Source organism: Squalius cephalus (genome assembly GCF_949319135.1).
Source record: "Squalius cephalus genome assembly, chromosome: 2".
In the NCBI taxonomy this organism is placed as follows: domain Eukaryota; kingdom Metazoa; phylum Chordata; class Actinopteri; order Cypriniformes; family Leuciscidae; genus Squalius; species Squalius cephalus.
The window spans coordinates 15,173,775-15,195,611 of NC_137123.1; the positions used below are offsets into that span (position 1 = coordinate 15,173,775).

The window sequence follows — 21,837 nt, forward strand, 5'->3', positions numbered from 1 at the left end:
GCACCGATTTGCCTGTGATTTCGGGCATTTGTCGGCGATTTCTCAAAACCTGTCGGCGAGCCAAAATCGGGGCTAAAATCGTGCAGTCTGAACTCGGCATTAGCTTAACTTGTTGGGTTTTACAGTGTGGAGACCACTGACGGATCCTCTCCCATGGCCTCCTGGGATAGAAAATTGTCCAACAAGAGCCCAACTAAAGCAAACACTGATAATAAATAATGATAATAAAACACCACAAAGCAAACACTGATAATAAATAATGATAATAAAACACCATAAAGCAAACACTGATAATAAATAATGATGATAAAACACCACAAAGCAAACACTGATAATAAATAATGATAATAAAACACCATAATTGTGACTTAAAATGGTGACTCTTCCCTTTGGTTATTCTGCTTGTTAACAGCAGGTGTTCATCACTAATGCTCAATCATCACTTAATTAATCACTCAATTATCTAATTAACTTTATCACTGCTTCGATGTTTAACACATTAACACTCATTAACACACGTTCTTTATCACTCTGTAGAGTGGGACCATATGTGCTCTGAAAAGTGTTGGTTTAACATTGGGGATTTTGTTGTATAGCATTGTGTGGAAAGTTGTATTTGAATTTGAGGAAGGAGATCAGTTTATATTGTTTAAATTTCCTCATTAAAATGATTGACAGATAACTTCACTATATCATCTCAACACACAAACTTTTTCTTCAGTCAGTCAGGCCGGGTGATGATCACTGTATATCAGATTATATCAGGTAAGATCTTCTTTCTGTCAAAAACATGTATTGATGTGTGTGTTACAGTTGTGTAGTTATAACTGATTTGTGTGTAGTTATAGTTGAGTAATTTGGGCTTTGACCAGGTCTCTAACTGTGAAGGAAACTCGTCCTCTGAGCTGGTTTGTGAATAAACAAATAAACTGGACTGTCAAAACTGACAATGGCTTCCTTTTATAAAGGTCAGTATTCTTCTTGTGTTTAAAGGTTGCCTCTCATCGCCCCAAAAACCTTATGAACTGTGAACGTATGATGAATGTAGTTTTCTCAGACTCAATCCAATACAATTTCAGTTGTTTTTATTGACTTTTTCTTCATATTTCAGGTTTTATAAAAACTCATCCTCTCATCTCTGCTATTCTGTGTAAGTCTAAACAGTGTTTTTTGCTTTTGTCTGTATGCTGATGTAATGACCAGTGAATCAGATCTGGTTTATCCTTCACATCACTACACAAAGAAAATTTCCCAGTGTTGAATTACCATCGCTCAGTGTTCATAAGGGAAACTCCAGCAGAGTGTTCAAAGAAACACAGAAGCAGTGTTAGAGTTAATGAGATAATTAAGTAATTGATTGATGATTGTTTGATTATTGAAGAAACCTGATGATAACTTGCAGAATCAGTGGCGTGCACAGACCTCCTCAGGGGCAGGGGTGGAAGGACCAAAAAGGGCACAAAAATAAAGGAGTTCCTTGTTTTTTTTTTTGTTTTTTTTTGTTTTTGTTTTTTTTATCCTTTATTTCCTTTGCATTCTATGAAAAGACGTTGATACAATTAGAATACATAACACATCAAACGAAAATAGGGAAATTATGATAGTATTACTAAATATTATTTACTTAACTTATTTACTTTTTTTATTATTATTAGGCTATTTACTTTTATTATTTACTTTACCAAACAAAACAGTGAGAATCAAGAAGATAATTATGAGGAATTCATGTTTAGTTTTGTTGATGTTGTAAATTTTATGTATGAATTATTTTATTTTTCTCCATTCTGTCTCCTGATGGAGTTTTGGTTCCTCGCCACAGTTGCCTTGGCTTTTGGCTTGCTTAGTTGGGGACATTTAATATTCAACAATATTATTGATCTGCCTTATTTAGGGTGGACGATGATGCAATTTTCTTCTAGAAACAAACTTTGTTGTATTATTTTCATGTTATCACTGTGAAGCTGCTTTGATACAATCTGTAAACAATCTGTTAACACTGACTGTGACAACATGAACAAGTAAAAAACAGGTGTATTATTATTTACAAATACAGTAACAAATGTGTTGCATGGTTAGTTCATGGTTAGTTCATGTTAGTTAATACATGAATAATAAACAAATGAACCATATTGTAAAGTGTTACTATGAAATCAAATATATAAATTCCTCACAATTTAGAGTAGATGGACCTAAGATTACATTTCAATGTATTTCCCCAAGCTAATGACACTTGCCTTGGATAAAAACGAATGACATTGTCAGACTCAGAATGCGGCTGAAATCGAGTTATAGCCTACATTTATTATAGTTAAGCATAACTCGCATGCTGCCGCAACTTTTACAGTAGCATGGTAGGATAAATGTAACTTTTCCATTTTAGCTTAATGTTACCTGATGCTCGTGTAGTTTGAAGACTCGCGGCGAACTGCTGCGTATATAGCGCTGCAAAGAAAACTACAACTGACTTCCAGCCACAGCTTTAGATGAAATCAACGGAAAAGACATTAAATCTAACTAGGCTGTCACTTTAAGTACAAGCTTGAATTTATATATGTTTATTTAACTGCTATTTCATTGTGTCCTCTGTAACATGTTGATTCATTTGTATTTATAATTATTTTTTAGATGTCTTAAGACTGTACTTGGCCTTTTCAACTGTCTCACCGGCGACGACTGCAATAGGTAATGTACAAAAGAGTAGTGTCAATCGAAACTATCGAATATAGTTTGAACAGACTGACAAACTGAATTTCAAAAATGACACCCCGACCTGGTTTGGGGATTCTATTTCTACTCCCTTTTAATTTGACTGCTGGCATAATTATTCTTGAACAAAATCACAAAATCGCTCTTTGAATCTCAAAAATAGGAGAGATAAAACGGCACCTTTATGGCACAATATTAACTCCATATTTCTCTGTCGGTCTGTAACTCTCAGTGACACTTTTCTGAGCACCTCGTGTCTGATCTCTTCTCAGCTCAAACACTGACTGTCACTGAGTGAACGACAGATCTCTGTCTCTCTCTCAATAGTGCTAGTTTAGAGTCAGACCCGATCAAACCACTGATACAGTGTTGCTGAGGACACTACTGGAATAAAACACTTCACACGCTGCGGAGAAACTCACTTATTTGTTTCAGTGAAAGCATTAAGTTCACAAACATTTTTATTTTTTTTTTTCATTATTTCCATATGAAATTTTGAGGAAACGGAATGTCAGATTGTCACTTTAATATTAGTTTATGACCCAGGATTCCCACTTAAAACCTGGCAATGTTAGGTAATTTTGAAATGGTCGTTGCAAAAACTGGAAATAAAATCTTATAAAATACAAATCTCTCTCTCTCTCTCTCTCTCTCTCTCTCTCTCTCTGTGTGTGTGTGTATATATATATATATATATATATATATATATATATATATATATATAATATTTTTATGATTGTATGGGAATGTAACGTGTTTACTTCCAATTTACAAGTTTGTCTTTTTCTTAAAGATGCATTGATATTCAAATAATCCTATAGATGCATTAAAAAAAAAATATTGTGAATCAAAATTTTTTCGCTCCGAATTAGCAAAAGAAGAAAAAAGGAAAAATAAGTAATGTCTCAAGCTGCACTTCTGGTTACATAAAAAAAAAAATAACATATGTTTTTCAGAAACTTGTTAATTTCTTAATAGACTTTCATAACAGTTAATCTCAGTTAATCTCTCTGCAGACCCCTGCTACAACTACACTGTGCTGGACGATACTTGGAGATCCATCAATAATACAAATGCTTTAGTCAGAAAGTGTGACAGGTTTGTCTCCTGGAGCGGCTGGTATCGCCTCTTCATTAACAACATGAGCGCTCATATCCCAGACACATGTGTTGCTCAGTCCAGCTGTGGCACTTATGTCCCACTGTGGATGCGTGGTGGACACCCAACAGTAACAGATGGAGTCGTCACTCGAGATGTCTGTGGTCACTGGGTTGGTTACGCTGGGAGTTACTGCTGCCTTTTCGGGTCTTTTCCCATTAAAGTCAAAGCTTGTCCAGGCAATTATTATGTCTATGAGCTGGTTAGTCCAACTATCTGCTATTCAGCATACTGTGCAGGTAATTCTATTCACATGAGCTCTTTCTACACATTCATGATATTTGTGTCTCTGTTCATTAATCACTATTCATCCAAACTTTCAGACACTGGCAGCATTAACACCAGCCCTACAACTGTCACACCAGTGACCATCTCACCTGGTAATGTTACACACTGTGTTTCTATTGGCTTATTTTCTGAATGTTTTCTAATGTACACTGTTAACCCTTGCTGTAAAAAAAGGCCAAATTCTGACAATATCATACACAGCAAAATCCCCAGTGTTAAATTAACACTCCTCAGTGTACATATGTGTCCACACTACAGGGTGTTAAAAATTAACACTGAAGCAGTGTTGAAGTTAATGAGATAATTAAGTTAACACTGAAGCAGTGTTGAAGTTAATGAGATAATTAAGTGATTAATTAAGTGATGATTGGCCATTAGTGGTGACACCTGATGTTAATAAGCAGAATCATTGACGGAAAGAGAAAAAACAAGAACAGAAAAAAGAGAAACACAAGAACTACAACTGACTTCGAGTCATTACACATTGTTGCACTTATTATTACCAGTTTGACTTTATTTCTGTCATACATCGACAAAAGTTCTTGAGATTCAACAGAAGTTTAGACGGTAATGTTTTATGGAAGTTTTCTTTTCAAGTTACCATTATGGTGGTCAGTGTTTGCTTTAGTTGGGCTCTTGACCCTTTTCATTTTTTAATATTAGTTTTTCTCTGGTTACTACAACTCTGTGTTTATAAAGCACATTTGTTACTGCAAGAGAAAACATGACCTGCTCACAATATGTTTTGATGATAATGACATCATCATCATATAGTGTCCTGATTCACTGATGTCATTCAGAGTCTAAATTTTTGACTATATGCTTGATGTCTCGTTTTAGTATTGGTGGTTGTAGCTCTGAGATTCTACAGTTTGAGATCCAACAGCAATATGAGAAATTTTGAAAATACTTTGAGCAAAGAAGTTATTGTGTTTAAACACACAGACATCAAGAATCAGCATATGAATCTCAACAATGGTGACAATAAACAAACTAGTGACAAACAGAAAAACTCTGAACATCACAAAACAAGCTACTAAAGTCAGAACAAAACAATAGCAAAATAAAAGCCAACAGAAAAAAACAATGAAAATTACAGGACAATTCAGCTGCATAATTTATTCATGCTGCAATGCATGATGTCAGCCATTGATGCATTCTGATTGGTGGCTCCCATCATGCACTGCAACATGAAGCATTTGTTTGATTGTCACCATTGTTGAGATTCATATGTAGATTCTTGATGTCTGTGTGTGATTTTAAAACCTTCAGATTCCTAAAATATTGCTGGAAGTAACTACTGTAGTGAAAAAATAATAAAACATCTAGATAATCAGTTTATAATAATGGGTGCCATCAGTAAATCAGGTCACTAGTAATTTCATCATTGAAACAGAACCAGGGCTGCAGTTCCAATAGCATCTTAAGCCTAATTTTATCACAGACCAATTGCAACAAATGGTCTATACGATCAAATTAGACTTGCGATGCTTTCAGGAAACACAGCCAAAGTCATAGTTTCTCTTGCCACAACACATATGCTCTATAAGCACAGAGTTGGAGCAGCCAGAGAAACACTAATGTTAAACAATAAAGGGTCAAGAGCCCAACTAAAGCAACCACTGATCACCATAATGGTGACATGAAACGAAACATTCCATAAAACATTACCATCTAAACTTCTGTTAAATCTAAATAAGAACGTGTGTAGCAGGCCCGGCTGCAGAATGAAATGACTAAGGGGGCATGTGAAATTGTTAAGGGGGCTTAACTTTATACCATCAATGAACAATACACACTGATAACTTGCTTAGTAAAAAAAGATAAGCCAGCATCATTTATTATGCATATATTAACCCTTTCACGCTTAAAGGCCGTGTTGCAGGTTTTTTTTTTCATCGAATTTGTGCTATTTACTTGTTGGTAATAAACATTTAAACTGTTATCCATTGTATTTTATGTCGTTGGGTATCACAAAGCGGAATATAATACGAAAAAGTAGAGCGGTTTGCAACGACTCTCCTTTCCCCCACAATGCCATTACGTCACGTTGGGGAGAGAATTTACCAAAGCCCGCGGCCCGCATTGAGAGTGACTAGAGAGACGAGTAGCAGACGAGAGTATTCAGATAACGTTAGCGTAGATTATAGATAAATAAATAGATATAGATAGACAGACAGATAAATAGATAGATAGATAGGCTAGTATAGAGAGATAGGCAGACAGCCAGATAGCATAACGTTAGCAATAGCATAGATAGCTAGCAGCTAGATAGATAAATATATAGAAATATATAACGTTAGGTAGATTGACAATGGTGAACTACTGTTTGTGCTGGGTGTAAAAACTCTGGATGCTGAGTGAGGCACGTCACATCTGGTCGCGGGGTGAGCTCGACCAGCGACCAAAACACACTCACTTCCCTACAGCACAACAAGCTTTCCAACGCAGTTTCCATGGGACGGCACCGCCGCCGGCGCCCACACAAGCACCTGCCGAACACAGCGACAGACACGCGGCGGCTACGTTTGCAACCACATTTTCACCGGAGGAAGAGATAAACGCTTAGAAACACCCATATAGCTAGCATGATGCCTTCTATTTCTAGATGAAAAGAAAAAAAAAGTGTGGTTATTGTGCACTGCTGCTCGTAGACTAGCTCCAGTGCTCATTGCTGCGTTGTTAAATGATAGCAACTCACCAGAACACTTCACCAACTCTCCACTCATTCTCCTCGGACCATGCATTTAATTATTAAGTATTTACGACATTGTGGTGGCGTTTAATTGCGTTCAACTCGTAAATACGATCTATACGAGATGGCTTGAACGCACCATAATACTAGGCTGAGGCTAGCTTTCCTCCACTTCTCCCCAACGTGACGTCATCACCGAGTTGCGTAAAAAAACCGTTAATACCAAAAACGTAAAAAACTGGTCTTTAAGGCCAGTTTTGGGACATTTTAAAAATGATATACATATCTTGAGTGATTTATGTACCCATTAATCGACAGTGGTTGTTAACCTGCAACATGGCCTTTAATTTTAATATTCTAACTAACTCCCCATAGTGAGTTTTTTCAAGGCGACTGTTATTTTAGAATTTAGAACGTTCCCCCTTAATGTTTCCATGGCAACGCGTCATATTTGTCACGTGACACACCGCGGATGTATCGCTTTTATTTCCTTTTCCCTTTTTTATTCAAAATATTCACAAACTTGCTTACCATGTCATCAACTATCTGATACTCCGATTCTCAAAAATGTGTTTGTAAGTGTGTTTGGTCATTTAAAAACCTTTATAAATAATCTTGATCTTGATCTATAACGTGAGATGGCTGTTTCTTTGCGCCGCAGTTCATAGAATCCTGTGAGTCATCAATTTCTCCCGAAATACATGCAAGAAAGTGGAATAGAAGAATAGAGTAAACTACTTTATAGTTACTTCCACTGTGTTTTTCTGATATGAATAATACACGTCGGCAAATTATATTTGAATAGATTGTTATTGCTGCTTCCACAGACCAGTGTGTATTTTACAAACTCCAAATATATTGTTTTACTAGTGCTTAATGTGTATTTAAATGTCTGAAACCTAAAAAAAAAATTGTGAGGTTGAAAACACTGCATAATTGTGATATAGGAGAGCGCTGAGCGCGTCCGACTCTGGCTCAGCGCCAACCAAAGCGCGAAAGCACAGTTTGAATCTGGCAGTTATGTCGTCACTGAACATTCTAAATCCCATATGTGGGACCGTACTCTCAGGGGCACTGAAATAAAAAATCCCATATATGGGACTGTACCGCTCAAAAGGTTAAACATTTAATTTGTAACCATGAATACAAAAATGAAACTGAGGGGGCACAAATCAGATCTGAGGGGGCAATGCCCCCTTTTGCCCCCTCGTGGCGCCGGGCCTGCCCCCTCAGATCTGATTTGTGCCCCCTCAGTTTCATTTTTGTATTCATGGTTACAAATTAAATGTTTAACCTTTTGAGCGGTACAGTCCCATATATGGGATTTTTTATTTCAGTGCCCCTGAGAGTACGGTCCCACATATGGGATTTAGAATGTTCAGTGACGACATATAACTGCCAGATTCAAACTGTGCTTTCGCGCTTTGGTTGGCGCTGAGCCAGAGTCGGACGCGCTCAGCGCTCTCCTATATCACAATTATGCAGTGTTTTCAACCTCACAATTTTTTTTTTTAGGTTTCAGACATTTAAATACACATTAAGCACTAGTAAAACAATATATTTGGAGTTTGTAAAATACACACTGGTCTGTGGAAGCAGCAATAACAATCTATTCAAATATAATTTGCCGACGTGTGTTATTCATATCAGACAAACACAGTGGAAGTAACTATAAAGTAGTTTACTCTATTCTTCTATTCCACTTTCTTGCATGTATTTCGGGAGAAATTGATGACTCACAGGATTCTATGAACTGCGGCGCAAAGAAACAGCCATCTCACGTTATAGATCAAGATCAAGATTATTTATAAAGGTTTTTAAATGACCAAACACACTTACAAACACATTTTTGAGAATCGGAGTATCAGATAGTTGATGACATGGTAAGCAAGTTTGTGAATATTTTGAATAAAAAAGGGAAAAGGAAATAAAAGCGATACATCCGCGGTGTGTCACGTGACAAATATGACGCGTTGCCATGGAAACATTAAGGGGGAACGTTCTAAATTCTAAAATAACAGTCGCCTTGAAAAAACTCACTATGGGGAGTTAGTTAGAATATTAAAATTAAAGGCCATGTTGCAGGTTAACAACCACTGTCGATTAATGGGTACATAAATCACTCAAGATATGTATATCATTTTTAAAATGTCCCAAAACTGGCCTTAAAGACCAGTTTTTTACGTTTTTGGTATTAACGGTTTTTTTACGCAACTCGGTGATGACGTCACGTTGGGGAGAAGTGGAGGAAAGCTAGCCTCAGCCTAGTATTATGGTGCGTTCAAGCCATCTCGTATAGATCGTATTTACGAGTTGAACGCAATTAAACGCCACCACAATGTCGTAAATACTTAATAATTAAATGCATGGTCCGAGGAGAATGAGTGGAGAGTTGGTGAAGTGTTCTGGTGAGTTGCTATCATTTAACAACGCAGCAATGAGCACTGGAGCTAGTCTACGAGCAGCAGTGCACAATAACCACACTTTTTTTTTCTTTTCATCTAGAAATAGAAGGCATCATGCTAGCTATATGGGTGTTTCTAAGCGTTTATCTCTTCCTCCGGTGAAAATGTTGTTGCAAACGTAGCCGCCGCGTGTCTGTCGCTGTGTTCGGCAGGTGCTTGTGTGGGCGCCGGCGGCGGTGCCGTCCCATGGAAACTGCGTTGGAAAGCTTGTTGTGCTGTAGGGAAGTGAGTGTGTTTTGGTCGCTGGTCGAGCTCACCCCGCGACCAGATGTGACGTGCCTCACTCAGCATCCAGAGTTTTTACACCCAGCACAAACAGTAGTTCACCATTGTCAATCTACCTAACGTTATATATTTCTATATATTTATCTATCTAGCTGCTAGCTATCTATGCTATTGCTAACGTTATGCTATCTGGCTGTCTGCCTATCTCTCTATACTAGCCTATCTATCTATCTATTTATCTGTCTGTCTATCTATATCTATTTATTTATCTATAATCTACGCTAACGTTATCTGAATACTCTCGTCTGCTACTCGTCTCTCTAGTCACTCTCAATGCGGGCCGCGGGCTTTGGTAAATTCTCTCCCCAACGTGACGTAATGGCATTGTGGGGGAAAGGAGAGTCGTTGCAAACCGCTCTACTTTTTCGTATTATATTCCGCTTTGTGATACCCAACGACATAAAATACAATGGATAACAGTTTAAATGTTTATTACCAACAAGTAAATAGCACAAATTCGATGAAAAAAAAAACCTGCAACACGGCCTTTAAGCGTGAAAGGGTTAATATATGCATAATAAATGATGCTGGCTTATCTTTTTTTACTAAGCAAGTTATCAGTGTGTATTGTTCATTGATGGTATAAAGTTAAGCCCCCTTAACAATTTCACATGCCCCCTTAGTCATTTCATTCTGCAGCCGGGCCTGTGAGGGGGCAATGCCCCCTTTTGCCCCCTCGTGGCGCCGGGCCTGGTGTGTAGATGTATGACAGAAATAAAGTCAAACTGGTAAAATAATAAGTGCAATAATGGTTCAAAGTCAGTAGTTCTTGTGTTTCTCTTTTTTCTGTTCTTGTTTCTCTTTCCTTCAGTGAGTCTGCTTGTTATCATCAGGTGTCACCACTAATGGCCAATCATCACTTAATTAATCACTTAATTATCTCATTAACTTCAACACTGCTTCAGTGTTAACTTAATTATCTCATTAACTTCAACACTGCTTCAGTGTTAACTTAATTATCTCATTAACTTCAACACTGCTTCAGTGTTAACTTAATTATCTCATTAACTTCAACACTGCTTCAGTGTTAATTTTTAACACCCTGTAGTGTGGACACATATGTACACTGAGGAGTAGGGCTGGGCGATTTAAATCGCGATATTGTTATGCGCATCTCGTCAGTAAAGCCGGTTCCTTGATTAGTAGTAAATCGCCATCACCTGCTTTCAGATTAAGCGGCATTTAGGGCTGAGGAGATAATTAAGTGATTAATTTAGTGATGATTGAGCATTATTGAAGACACCTGATGATAACAAGCAGAATCACTGAAGGAGCAAATCACAAATTGTAAGTTACCATTAAGGTGATGGGTGTTTGCTTTAGTTGGGCTCTAGACCATTATATGATTATTTTAATATTTACTGTTGATTGTCTGCTGTTATTGATTTATAACAGTTAACTGAACAAAGTAAAATGTTATCTTATAGTGTTGGCTATGTTTTGACATAATCATGCTGTGATCTGAAAAAGGAAACTTATTGAGATAGTTTGGCTTAACTTGTTAACAGCAGTTTAGTGATTCTTCAGCCTATGATTATCAGTACTTCACTTATAATTCAAATTTAATAAACATTGTTCTGATCAAAAAGACATTCAGATAAATTAATTGAAAACACAGACATCAATAATCAGCCTGTGAATCTCAACAATGGTGACAATAATAAAGCATGTTGCGGTGGCTGCCACCAGTCACAACTCATTAATGGCTCCCATCATGCATTGCGGTATGAATAAATTATTAACTGAATTGTCTATCTATGTAATTTACTTTTCCTCATTGAATATTCTGCTCCTCACCATTGTTGAGATGCATAGACTGAATCTTGACATCTGTGTGTGCCTAAAATAATGATTTTTTTTTTAAAACATCTTTTAAAAAATCCTTTAAATTACATAAAAAAATTCTGGCCATTTATTCAGATTCACAGTTATGCTGTAACCAACAACATAAATCAGAGTCAGAAAGAAGGATTTTAATGAGTTCAGTGATCAAGTTCAAATGATGATTGTCATAATATAACCAACACCATCAGATCACTTTTTATTCTTTGTTCAACTGGCAGTTATAATTCAGATACAACAGCCAAACAAAATCTAAAGTACACATAAAAGGGTCAGAGCCCAACTAAAGCAACTACCCATCACAATAATGGTAACTTACAATTTGCGATTTTCTCCTTCAGCGATTCTACTTGTTAACATCAGGTGTCTTCAATAATGCTCAATCATCACTAAATTAATCACTTAGTTATCTCATTAACTTAAACACTCTTGAGTGTGGACTCATACACTCCCAGGAGTGTTAATTTAACACTGGATGTTTCGCTGTGTACAAAGAGCCGTAGTTAACTGACAAGCTGAGCCATATCGCATTAAATATCGCTGGCGATACGTCCGCGATATTGATGTGATTTGGCTCAGCTTGTCAGTTAACTACGGCTCTTTGTAGTAAATGCCGCTCCATCTGAAAGCAGGTGATGGTGATTTACTACTAATCAAGGAACCGGCTTTACTGATGAGATGCGCATAACAATATCGCGATTTAAATCGCCCAGCCCTACTGAGGAGTGTTAATTTAACACTGGGGATTTTGCTGTGTACCATTTTCCATTAAAACAGTAATATACCGTAGATAACAAAAATAGCCTACAGGAATATACTGTGAATTAACAGCGCTCAAAATCGACACTCAGAGGCTGTTTTCCCAGTCACACCCTATACCCTCATTCACTATCCCCTACATTAGTTCACTAATATAGTCCCCTTGACAGAGTGAATGAAAAGAAGTGAGTGAATTAAGACACTGATGAACACCTGATAAGCAGAATCACTGAAGGACAGAGAAACAAGAACAGAAAAAAGAAAAACACAAAAACTACAACTGACTTCCAGCCACCGAGTGTGAAACCAGTTTACAAACCAGTTTACGATTATTTCTTTCATACATGTACAAAAGTTCTTGTTGAGAATTAACAGAGATTTAGTTTATAATAAAGTTTGTTGTCACCATGATGGAGATCAGTATTTGCTTTAGTTGGTCTCTTGTCCCTTGACTTCTTACTATTCATCGCTCTCTGACTGCTGTAACAGTGAGGTAATAAAACACATTTGTTATGGCAAGAAAAAGCCAAGAGGAAGATGATCAGGTGTTTTTGGCTTTTGTGATGATGTCACAATCATCCTGGACATGTCTGATTCTCTGATCTTTTCTGTATTTATTCTTTGAATTTATGGCTATTTCATATTTTGCATATCTGTGAATCTACAACATAAAATCAATACTATAAAAAGGTCTTATGAAGAATATCATATAATCATATACTGCATTAAAACATTTTGAACTCCTGCTTGACACACACAGACATCAACAATCAGCACATGAATCTCAACAATGGTGACAATCAAAAGTTTCATGTCGCAATGCATGCTGGGTTCCAGGATAATATAAAACTCCCAGCATGCACTGCGACATGAATAAAAAAATATATATTGCCACCGTTGTTGAGATTCATGTGCTAAATTGTGATATCTCTGTGTTTCTAATAAACAGTGTAGCTCTGTTTCTCTGGTTATGCATGATGTGTTAAAAAAATAATAATCATTGTAATTTATTGCTGTGGTTTCACAGTGGTGGTAATGTAACACTTTTAATTGAGGATTAAACTCTGAATGAGTGAGAATGAATTCCTTAGTGAATGAACAGGCAAAATGATGATTTTGTCATCATAATCATAACCGCAATCATTCATAAACTGTGTGTGTGCACAACTGTGACTTGCACAAAAACAGCTCAAGCTGAAAAGAAAACTCTAATGGTTTAGCATCAGCATCCCAACTAAAGCAAACACTGATCTCTATAATGGTAACTTCAAACCAAACATTTTCAATTAAACATCTTAATAACAACTTCTGTAGATGTATGACAGAAATAAAGTCATACTGGTTAATAATAAGTGTAATAATGTGTAATGGCTGGAAGTCAGTAGTAGGTCTTGTGTATCTCTATTTTCTGTTCTAACAGCAGGTGTTCATCACTAATGCTCAACAATCACTTACATATTCCCTTAATTATCTCACTGCAACACTGTCTCAATGTTACTTTTTACTCTTTGTAGTGTGGATTTCCCTGTGGGGTTGAAAGGGTTAACAGTGTAAGATAAAAAGTCACACCCACAAAATGTATTTTAACAGTAATAAACTGTAAGTTATAAAACAGGTATATACTGGCAACACTGTTGCCAGTAGTTTACTGTAAAATTTATTTTTTGGGTCACCATTGTGCAGAAGAGTAGAGCCTGTGCTTCAGTCCAGGAGAAGATCTACAAACATTGATGATTTGCTGCATGTTGCTTTATTTAACAGGTGGTGACTGTGTAGTTGCTGGTCCAGTGGAAATCTCTTTATTTACAAAAGTTTTGTTGTGGTTTCAAATGAAAGAAGTTCACTGTATTACTTTGCTCACATTATTAATGCATTATAAATTTTAGTTAATACATTTAAATGACAGTTGGTCAATTTAAGGCAGTCGGTTTCTGCAAGTGAAATTAGTTAACTCGAGTTTTAGTGCATTTTTACAGTAAAGAACTGCACAATTAACAGTAAATTACTGGCAACAGTGTTGCCAGTATTTTACTTTTAAAAAACCCGGTAAGGTCTAACAGTGTATGTAGGCTACAGATATGCTATGGTAAATTTGAACATGAATTGAATATGAATATGAACATGAATATTTGCCTCAAAAGTCATGGAAATGTTTTGGTAGAAATGTATGAAACCTGTAGATTGTTCTCAGGGTGTCTGGCTGTCATTCACACTGTACAGTAGTTCTGAATATGCCACACTTAGTCAAAAACAGTACTTGTTGTGCTTTTAATTATAAAGAACTATATCCCTTAGGGATAGGTCTATTACATAGACAATTCAGATCATAATTTATTCATACCACAATGCATGATGGGAGCCATTAATGAGTTGTGATTGGTGGCAGCCACTGCAACATGCTTTATTATTGTCACCATTGTTGAGATTCACAGGCTGATTATTGATGTCTGTGTTTTAAATGAATTTATCTGAATGTTTTTTGATCAGAACACTCTTTATTTAATATTTTGAATTATAAGTAAAGGACTGATAATCATAGGCTGAAGAATCACTAAACTGCTGCTTACAAGTTAAACCAAACTATCTCACTAAGTTTCCTTTTTCAGATCACAGCATGATTATGTCAAAACATAACCAACACTATAAGACAGGCGTTCTCAACCCTGGTCCTGGAGGGCCACTTTCCTGCAGAGTTTAGCTCCAACCCTAATCAAACACACCTGAACCAACTAATTAAGCTCTTCAGGATTATGAGATAACTACAGACAGGTGAGTTTGATCAAGGTTGGAGCTAAACTCTGCAGGAAAGTGGCCCTCGAGGACCAGGGTTGAGAACGCCTGCTATAAGATAACATACTTTGTTCATTTAACTGTTATAAATCAATAACAGCAGACAAACAACAGTAAATATTAAAGTAAACATAATGGTCTAGAGCAGAGGTGGAAAGTCCAGGGGTCAGAAAGTAAAAGTCCTGCCATATATTTATTCCACCCATGAACTCACACAGCAAAAACTCCAGTGTTCTCTCCTGGGAGTTTATTTGGCTCCAGACTCAAGAGTGTTAAAGTTAATGAGATAATTTAGTGATTGATTGAGTGATGATTGATCATTATTGAAGACACCTGATGATAACAAGCAGAATCACCAAAGGAGAAAATCTGTTTTTTTAAGTTGCCATTATGGTGATCAGTGTTGGCTTTAGTTGGGCTCTTGACCCTTTAACTAATAATGTTAAATGTTTTTTGGCTGTTGTATCTGAGTTATAACTCTCAGATGATCAAAGCGAAAAGTTGATCAGGTGGTGTTGGTTATGTTTTGACATAATCATCATTTTTATATAATCAGAAAGATTTCTTAAAAGTTGTTCTGATCAAAAGACTTTCATTAAAAAATGGTAAAAAATTATTTGGTCACACAGACATCAAGAATCAGCCTGTGATTCTCAACAATGGTTACAATAATAAAGCATGTTGCAGTGCATTCTGGGTGCCACCAATCAAAACTTATTCATGGCTCCCATCATGCATTGCGGTATGAATAAATTATGATCTGAATTGTCTTAATAATTTCCTTTTCCTAATTGAATATTCTGTTTGTCACCATTGTTGAGATTCATACACTGATTATTGATGTCTGTGTGTGCCTAGAAGAAAGATTTTTTATTTATTTTTTTCAGAACAATTTTTAAGAAATCATCTGGATAATACAGAAATTTCTGGATCTTATTCTGTAGAATCACAGTGATGCTGTAATGACCAATATAAATTTAAGTCAAAGATTAGGCTCTAAATGAGTTCAGTGATTCAGGTCAAATGATGATTATGTTAAAACATAACCAACACCACCTGATCAGTTTTTCTTGTTGTTCACCTGGTTATTATAACTCAGTTATAGCAGCCAAACTAAATCTAACGTCAATAGTTTAAGGGTCAAGAGCCCAACTAAAGGCAACACTGATCACCATAATGGTAACTTAAAAAAGAGATTTTCTCCTTCAGTAATTCTGCTTGTTATCATCAGGTGTCTTCAATAATGCTCAATCATCACTAAATTAATCACTAAATTATCTCATTAACTTTAACACTCTTGAGTCCCGAGCCAAATAAACTCCCAAGAGAGTTCATTTAACACTGGAGTTTTTGCTGTGTGAGTTCATGGGTGGAATAAACATATGGCAGGACTTTTACTTTCTGACCACTGGACTTTCCACCTCTGGTCTAGAGCCCAACTAAAGCAAACACCCATCACCTTAATGGTAACTTACAATTTGTGATTTTCTTCTTCAGTAATTCTGCTTGTTAACATCAGGTGTCTTCAATAATGCTCAATCATCACTCAATTAATCACTTAATTATCTCCTCAGCCCTAAATGCCGCTTCATCTGAAAGCAGGAGAAGGCGATTTGCTACTAATCAAAGAATCAGCTTTACTGACAAAATGCGCATAACAATATCGCGATTTAAATCGCCCAGCACCAGTTTAAACACACAGACATCAAGAATCAGCATATGAATCTCAACAATGGTGACAATAAACAAACTAGTGACGAACAGATCAACTCTGAACATCACAAAACAAGCTACTAAAGTCAGAACAAAACAATAGCAAAATAAAAGCAAACAGAAAAAACAATAAAAATTACAGGACAATTCAGCTGCATAATTTATTCATGCTGCAATGCATGATGTGAGCCATTGATGCGTTCTGATTGGTGGCTCCCATCATGCACTGCAACATTAAGCATTTGTTTGATTGTCACCATTGTTGAGATTCATATGTAGATTCTTGATGTCTGTGTGCTTTCAGGTAATTAAAACATTGCTGGAAGTAACTATTGTAGTGAGAAATTGATAAAACATTTGAATAATCAGTTTATAATGATGGGAGCCATAATAGAGTCAGGTCACTAGTAATTTCATCAACAAAACATATCCAGGGCTGCATTTCCAAAAGCATCTTAAACTTAACTTGATCGCAGACCAACTGCAACAAATGTTCTATACGATCAAATTGGGCTTGCAATGCTTTCAGGAAACACAGCCAAATTCATAGTTTCTCTTGCCACAACACATATGCTCTATAAACACAGAGTTGGAGCAGCCAGAGAAATACTAATGTTAAAAAGTAAAGGGTCAATGGCCAATCATCACTTAATTAATCACTTAATTATCTCATTAACTTCAACACTGCTTCAGTGTTAATTTTAACACCCTGTAGTGTGGACACATATGTACACTGAGGACTGTAATTTAACACTGGGGATTTTGCTGTGTATGCTCCCCTGCACACAAGCACTGTTCCCACAGCCACAAATATCTCCCCAGCTCACACGGGAAGTTTAATAAAAGTAGTGAGCGTGCCTGCTTCACAACACGCACCCCTACACACAGATACTGTCAACTCGACACTCACTCTCCCCCCAACCAGTGTGGGAGAGACAATAAACGTAGATTATGTGCCCACTCTTCAGCCCGCACATCTACACATAAAAACTGTCCCCGCATCAGTTTTCCCTCTAACCTATGCTGGAAATGTGAATATGGGTACGCCTGCTGTGCAGCACGTGCCCACGCTTATGAGCGATGTACACACGGCATCTATAGCTCAAAATGGCCTAACGGCCGGGTCCCTATCTCACAGCGATCTGTCCCCAGCCTTTATTCAACCCCTAGTGGTACGGGCCAGAGCCTGGTAGGCTATCCCCGGTATATCAAAATGAGTGTTGAACACAATAAAACACGGCTACTCGCTACAGCTTGCTCGTAGACCGCCGCGCTTTCAGCCGTGGTCGAGACAAGAGTGAGAAAAGATGTTTCACACGTTCTCCGCACCGAGGTGCTATTTCCTAATCCCGAAAAAGGATGGCCGTCTCCGACCCATATTAGATCTCAGACGCTTGAACAAAACGCTGGCGAAGCGCCCGTTCAGAATGCTGACGACCAAACATATCCTCGCGCAAATTCGCCCGGGTTTTTCTCAGTGGATCTGAAAGACGCCTATTTTCATATCCAAATATCGCCTCATCACAGGCAATTTCTCATATTCGCTTTCAAGGGACAGCATACCAATACACGGTTCTACCATTCGGTCTATCGTTTCCCCCCTGAAACAGCGGGCAGTGCGGATATTGAACTACATCAGGCCCAGAGTGGGTAATCGGGAGAATCGGGAGAATTCCCGGTGGGCCACTTCACTTTTGGGCCGGTCGAGGAAATTTATTTTTTATTTTTTCACATTTCAATGTCACGTTTACATAAGGCTACACACGTTCCGCATTCTGACACCACAGCGCGCAGCCTCTGCATGGGTTGTACCATGTGAGGGAGTTCTCCCCTCCCCTCCTATAGAGTTGGTTGGGTCCAAAACGTTTTCTCAGGTAGGCTACCGCGGCACCGCCGGCGCCTACCGATAGCTGGGCCGGCCCTACCGTAACGGTACGCGTCAGGGAGGATGGATGGGAGGAAGAGGCCAGGAGGTATGGAAGCTTTGTTTCCGCCACAGAATAAAACATTTTAAAAGATAATTGCGACTTTTTATCTCACAATTGCGAGTGTACATCTCGCAATTCTGACTTTATTTCTCAGAATTGCGAGATATAAAATCAGAATTGCGTGAAATAAAGTCGCAATTGCGTGTTATTAAGTCAGAATTGCGTGATATAAAGTCGCAATTGTGTGTTATAAAGTCAGAATTGCGAGATATAAAGTCAAAATTGTGTGAAATAAAGTCGCAATTGCTTCTTATAAAGTCAGAATTGCAAGATATAAAGTCAGAACTGCGTGAAATAAAGTCGCAATTGCTTAGGCCTATAGTCAGAACTGCAAGATATAGAGTCAGAATTGTGTGATATAAAGTCGCAATTGCGTGTTATAAAGTCAGAATTGTGAAATATAAAGTCCATTGACCCTTCGCTAAGCCCCGCCCTCCTTAGTTACTGTTGCTACGCCTGTCAAGCTTTTGCGCCTGGCACGTCTATTACAGTATGTATACACTGGTTTCAGACATTCCTAAGGAGATAATTAGTCATTTTTGGCGAACAGGTGAAAATCTGAGAGAGCAAGACTGCAGTATGCATTCGAGGGCTATATCCACGACATAATATGCAAACGATTAGAGAATAATTTCATCAAAATTTAAGCTAAAGCATAATGTTAGGTCCCAGCGCAAGCAGCAGCCGCCTCATACGCTGACCATTCAAATGGGAAACACAAATTTGAGGAACAGCTTTGTGCATGCACAGCAGCGTAAGTGAAATTTGAAAATATTCTAATATTTATAAAACAAACAGCTTATCCATAAGTATTGTGGAATAAACACAAGACATTAGCCTGACCACTTTGCAATGATAACATTCTCCTGCTTATATTTGTAGTGCGCCAGGCTAACGTTACTGCTCACACGTCGTGGGTCACATAAGTGACTAACTTACTGTTATAAACTTATTAAGTTTGCATACCAAACTTTTCCTTGGAGATCTCCGGCAAGCCCCCTTATGTTCCCTCCTTTTACTAACTACCTTTTACTTTTACTAGAACTAACATCGGGAGAGTCGCGATCGGATTCGTTACTGGTTTGGCCGTCGATTAACAAAATGCTGAAATATATTTTTAAGTAAGTTAACATTAAGTTATGTCAGTGAGCCTCCGTCTCACTAAAAGGCATTTAATCACACTGCTTGATCCACGATCTGGACAATAACTTTATTCTAGAGCTGCTATAAAGCCAAAACACTTTACTTTTAATTTCCTATTATCAATGTAAAGCTGCTTTGGAACAATCTACATTGTTAAAAGCGCTATATAAATGAAGATGACGCCCGGCATTTCTCCCCTTGGGTTTTAGGTTTCGGGAAGGGAACAAAATCCACCATCCCGTCCAAACTTTTAGGATACCGGGTATCAGATTTGCACAATCCATACGCACACATCGCTTCGGCATGTCTCTCTCGCTCGAAAGCTTGCCAGACCTCCCGCGCGTAGTTACGGTTGCTAAGCCACGATTGGCCTGTGGCGGTTTTCGGGCGTGGCTTAGCGAAGGGTCAATTGCTTAAAGTCTAAGTGAATTATTATTTAACCTTTAGGCTACATTATTTGTTAATTCATGGTATTAATACAAACTACACAATAGTACGAGCTGAACTGTTGCTTCATTTATCCAATTTAGAAAAAGTGCTAATTTGGAATTCCACCATGGAAAAAGTGGGCCGGTCTTGGGCCTGAAACTCCCGGGCTGAAAAGTGGCCCCACTCCGGCCCTGAACTACATCGATGATTGGCTGGTTATAGCATATTCAGTATGGCGTTATATATGTGCCTGAATCCTGAGCGAGTAATTGTAAGTTTTGAGCACATAGAACTATATTTTGCAAGCACATTACATTATATTTTGAACAGAAAGTGTTTGAGCAAATGAAAAAACGATTCCGTGCTCAATAAATGTATTTGCTTGTTTGCTATTATCCATATTAACGTGCAATAATAACCCCTCTCACGCAGTTTACTCAGGTGCTCTCTCACAAACTTATTCTCTGCGCTCCTGTCAAGTCCCTCTCTCTCTCTCAACCTCTTAATTCAGTGCGTGCTCAACTCTTGACATACACGCTCGCTCAACTCTTGACACACATGCTCGCTCAACTCGCTCAACTTGCAACAGCGTTACAAGTGTGCCACAAAATCAACCAATCGGAAAATTAAAGGTCAATTGTGATTGGCTGTTGGTCTCCAATCAAATCGCTAGTAGATCCAAAGCCTGTCTTGTAGAACTATCCATAGATATCCATATATATCCATATATAATCCTTTATTATATGATATCTGGAACTATCTACAGCATCCCGGAAGCTCACTGAAAAAAAAAAATCGAAAAAAATAACTGACTACAGCGAGACTAATGGATTAAAACACATTTTGGTAAGTATTTTTTTTTTATTATTATTAACTTAAAAGTGCCTTGTTAGTTTTGTGTATTATAAATTATAATATTTTATATTATATTATAAAAATTTATAAATTATAAAATAAATACAAGGCCTCATTTTGGGCTTGGTCGGGTGGAATACCCATCGAGGATATCTGTGCGGCGGCCGGCTGGGCCTCGCCGTCCACATTTATCAGGTTTTATAACCTACAAGTCCCTGCTCTGCATTCTAGGGTTCTTTCGGTATGAATTTGTAAGCACAAAACCCCCCCATGAAACGTGGACCCGATACTATCTGGTCCTGTTTTTACACGAACTATGGTTCATATGTTATACCATGCATACATCACATAGGTTTTTTTTCTTTTCACTGTTTAACATGGGCCCGTTATCCCCGGTCCTGTTACAGAACTATAGTTCATATATATTACCACTATATCATTAAGACTGGCCCTCATTAGGCCACTCTTTGTGTTTTTCCTTATGAAGCCCGTCACTGACTGGCTTATTGGGATCATACTTTACTCTCACGGCTTACTCTCACGCATATAGCGGTGACAGGTCGAGTGACTGGCGCCGGTGGCAGCTGCCCCTGCCATGGAAAGATTTTAACCCTTACTGTCAAACTGAAACGCTTGAACGACAGCGTGTCTTCGTGCCATTGCAATATATCCAACGTAAACATGCATGGTACCGTTGCCGCAAGATGGTCAAGGCCACACC

The 21,837-nt window shown here is 37.8% G+C and overlaps 1 protein-coding gene across 1 annotated transcript in view; it reads left to right on the forward strand.

Moving 5' to 3' along the window:
* Window positions 1–719: 719 nt before the first annotated feature.
* The window catches only part of LOC307152307 (uncharacterized protein), a 147,951-nt gene continuing 126,833 nt past the window's right edge, over window positions 720–21,837 (forward strand). Inside the window, exons 1-6 of the mRNA XM_079860835.1 lie at window positions 720–765; window positions 873–968; window positions 1,112–1,150; window positions 2,626–2,682; window positions 3,723–4,103; window positions 4,188–4,244. Coding sequence (XP_079716961.1) covers window positions 950–968; window positions 1,112–1,150; window positions 2,626–2,682; window positions 3,723–4,103; window positions 4,188–4,244 — 553 coding nt within the window. The 5' untranslated portion in view covers window positions 720–765; window positions 873–949. The remainder of the gene's footprint in view (window positions 766–872; window positions 969–1,111; window positions 1,151–2,625; window positions 2,683–3,722; window positions 4,104–4,187; window positions 4,245–21,837) is intronic.